The sequence below is a fragment of the Rutidosis leptorrhynchoides genome, chromosome 7, assembly GCF_046630445.1.
Source record: "Rutidosis leptorrhynchoides isolate AG116_Rl617_1_P2 chromosome 7, CSIRO_AGI_Rlap_v1, whole genome shotgun sequence".
Lineage (NCBI taxonomy): Eukaryota > Viridiplantae > Streptophyta > Magnoliopsida > Asterales > Asteraceae > Rutidosis > Rutidosis leptorrhynchoides.
This window is the reverse complement of record NC_092339.1, coordinates 39,574,575-39,578,117: the sequence shown is the minus strand read 5'-3', so window position 1 is coordinate 39,578,117 and position 3,543 is coordinate 39,574,575. Positions and strand designations below refer to the sequence as shown.

Sequence of the window (3,543 nt, the reverse complement as noted above, 5' to 3'; positions counted from 1 at the left end):
TTTCTGATGTAAAACAGAATGAAAAAAAAAAGGCAGTAGTCGGCTGCATAATTACTAGGTTAAAATTTTAATAATTCAGTTCGAACTCGTTTTTTCACATCTCAACAACTTAAAAGCTTTACGTAAAAACAAAATAAAACCCTCATTCTCATCACTCAACAATTATTCACCGACATACAAAAACTACAATCTCTCTCATTTTCCCGGGACACTCATCGGAATCTGATCGGAAAACTGACAAAGAATTCAACACTGAAAAGGGTTTCCATTTGTCTATTCATTTACTTCATTATTGATTAATTGATCAATTCAAGATTTCAAAAGAAAGCATTTCAAAATTTCTTGATTTCACCAATGGGGATTACAATATGATTAGATATTTGGATAAAGTTTGAATCTTTTTTACAATAAATAAATACCCACATTACCAAATCCAATACCCACTTGTGTAATTTGTTTTTATCTTGATTTTGTACCAATTTAGTAAATTGAGTCAAGGGTTTTGTTGAGAAATGCAATCAAGAAAGTTGTAGTAGTAGAGATGATTGTGTTGTTAATATTAGTATTAGCTTCAGTACAATGTGTTTTAGGTTAGTTGAAAACTGTGAGGAGCAGGTGATAGTGAATAAAATGGGTGGTTGGGTGACATTCACAGGTGGTGGAGAAGGTAATAAAGGATATAAATCAAGTTTGATGGTATCATCACAAGCTAAAATGATATTGTGGATGACAAGGGGTATGACAAGTTTGTTGATATGGATCTGTGTTGTTCAATTATTAACTGTTGGTGAAGTTTGGGGTCCAAAATTGTTAAAAACTTGGCCTTCTTGTTATACACCTCCAAAAACTAACATTAAATCTTCTTTTATTGAATCTAAAGTGACTCTTCCTCCTAAAAGTAAGTTCTTGAATTTTTACTTCATTTGGTTGATTTATGATCAGTTGCCTAGTTCATTTGGTTTGTTACATGAATGTAGATTCTTGTAATTCTGATTGTATCCTGTTTACTGTTTGTGTTATAGTATTCTTTTTCTTGTAATTTTCTTGAAATTTTCTGCTTTATGGTTTTATACTGATCTTTTTACAAGTTTTTGCTCTTTAGTGATGTCTTTTTTGTCAGTTTTTTGAATGCTAAAGTGCACAATGGTTCTTTTTGTACTTATATGAACTTGTTTTTGAATTGGTAATAAGTTTTAATTGAGTGTCTTATGAAATCATGTATTTGAATTTTTTCATTGCAGGGGCTTACAAGAACAATGGTTATCTTATGGTTTCTTGCAATGGAGGACTTAACCAAATGCGAGGAGCAGTGAGTAATTAACGTTCTACTCTTTTCACGTTATTTAATTACAAGTAATTAACGTTGTAATTGTTATTATGGTATGCAGATATGTGACATGGTTGCAGTTGCTAGATACTTAAATGTCACACTTATTGTTCCAGAATTGGATAAATCGTCATTTTGGGCTGATCCTAGGTAAATTCATCAATTTTTTTAAGTCAAATTAGATAAATATTGCAAGAATTAAGTAAAATTTAAAAATTTATGATTTTCAGTGACTTCGAAGACATCTTTGATGTTGATCATTTTATTAAATCCTTAAGAAACGAGGTTCGGATATTAAAGGAGCTTCCTCCAAGGGTTAAAAGACGAGTTGAACTCGGAAATTTTCACTCTTTGGCGCCAATTAGTTGGTCCGACATTTCATATTATCATAATCAGGTTCGTTATATGCTCGAAGATTATGGTTAGTTTGTTTAACACAATTTTAAAAAGGGTGAAATTTAATTTTATAAAAATGTATTCATTCTCAGATTCTTCCTCTAATACGGAGGTATAAAGTTGTACATCTAAATAGAACTGACGCTCGACTTGCTAACAACGGACTCCCTTTAGAGATTCAGAAACTTCGTTGTCGAGTAAATTTTAGCGGTTTGAGATTTACGTCACAAATCGAGGAATTAGGTAAAAAAGTTGTGAATATCCTTAGGAAACACGGGCCGTTTTTGGTTCTTCATCTTAGATATGAAATGGATATGTTGGCTTTTTCGGGATGCACACAAGGCTGCAACATTGAAGAAGTAGAAGAATTAACAAGAATGAGGTGATTTTTTTTAAAAAGATTTGATTTTTATTTCTACCCATTTCAGTTTTATATTAGTTCTCATCTGGGGTATCTTTAAAATTATTAGATACACTTATCCGTGGTGGAAAGAGAAAGAAATCGATTCGGATCTCAAAAGAAAAGAAGGGTTGTGTCCTATGACACCAGAAGAAACTGCTTTGAGTTTACGATCATTAAAAATTGATCGAAACATTCAAATATATATTGCTGCGGGTGAAATCTATGGTGGGAAACGGCGTATGGCTAGTTTAGCTGCAGCGTTCCCAAATCTGGTCAGTAGATGGGTCAGGTGGTCTTTGTGATGAACTAATGTGTCAAAATGGGTAATTATCCGGTATGGGTCAAAAATGGATCGGTTTTGCGTCGACTGAAACAGTTCTATCTAAAAATTAATTCTTTTATAATTAAAAATAAACCTGTGATTACAAAACCTCTACAATTCAAAGATGATCTAACTATTTGAATCATAGCCATGATCAAACCATCTGTAAATGGGTCAAAGTTACCACATTTACTTGTAGCACTGAAAATATGTGAATAAGAGTAAAATTTTGTAAAACTTTGTAAAACCCTTTACTTATAATATGTGATTATAATTATATATTTAGGTTCGAAAGGAGATGCTGCTGGACCCGTTGGAGCTTGGGTTCTTTCAAAACCATTCGTCACAAATGGCTGCACTTGATTATTACGTTTCGTTAGAAAGTGATATTTTTATTCCAACATATGATGGAAACATGGCTAGAGTCGTTGAAGGCCATAGAAGGTATTTCATTAACTCGTTTTTCACTAGCAAATTTGACCCATTTACTTATGAACGGACTGTATCAGCTAACGTTTTCATTTCTAACGTGTCAGCTGGTAAAATACAAAAAGCGTCTAAAATGAAAACAGACCTAATTGATCAAAAGTTTCCTTTGTCATTATATGTGACGCTGAAGTTATTTATAAAGCATATTTTTTTCTAGCACTATTTTGGGTCAATGTGATCTGACCTAATTTTGACCTGTTATATTACTTGACCCACCCAATTTGCCATCTCTAACAGACCCTCATCTTCTTGATACTCATCTACTTATGTTGAATTTGTACCAGATACTTGGGGTTTAAAAAGACCATTCGGCTTGATAGAAAAGTCTTGATTGACTTAATCGACCGATACCGTGAAGGCTCATTGAACTGGGATGAGTTTTCAAACATGGTCAAAGAAGTGCACGCAGATCGAATGGGTCGACCAATGCGGCGGGTAATGATCTCTGATAAACCGAAGGAAGAAGAATATTTCTACGCAAACCCATATGAGTGTTTGGATTCATGAAAAGATTAACATGATCTACGACTGATTCTTAATCTAATAGTTGAACTTTATGTTCAAACGTATACATGCAGTATATACACTTTCTTGCACCAATGCATC

General features: G+C 33.1%; 1 protein-coding gene across 1 annotated transcript; it reads left to right on the top strand.

Moving 5' to 3' along the window:
* The first annotated feature begins 367 nt into the window (after nucleotides 1-367).
* LOC139857360 (rhamnogalacturonan I rhamnosyltransferase 1-like) lies at nucleotides 368-3,543 on the top strand. The gene is made up of 8 exons (XM_071846103.1): nucleotides 368-898; nucleotides 1,242-1,309; nucleotides 1,389-1,477; nucleotides 1,558-1,723; nucleotides 1,816-2,105; nucleotides 2,194-2,398; nucleotides 2,735-2,892; nucleotides 3,222-3,543. The coding sequence occupies exons 1-8, from the start codon at nucleotides 580-582 to the stop codon at nucleotides 3,442-3,444; spliced, it is 1,518 nt and encodes a 505-aa protein (XP_071702204.1). The 5' UTR covers nucleotides 368-579; the 3' UTR covers nucleotides 3,445-3,543.

Coding starts and splice junctions, on each gene's coding strand:
- LOC139857360 (XM_071846103.1), top strand. CDS start 580: ATGTGTTTTAGGTTAGTTGAAAACTGTGAGGAGCAGGTGATAGTGAAT. Junction 1,478..1,557: donor TCATTTTGGGCTGATCCTAG/GTAAATTCATCA, acceptor TATGATTTTCAG/TGACTTCGAAGACATCTTTG. Junction 2,399..2,734: donor CTGCAGCGTTCCCAAATCTG/GTCAGTAGATGG, acceptor TTATATATTTAG/GTTCGAAAGGAGATGCTGCT.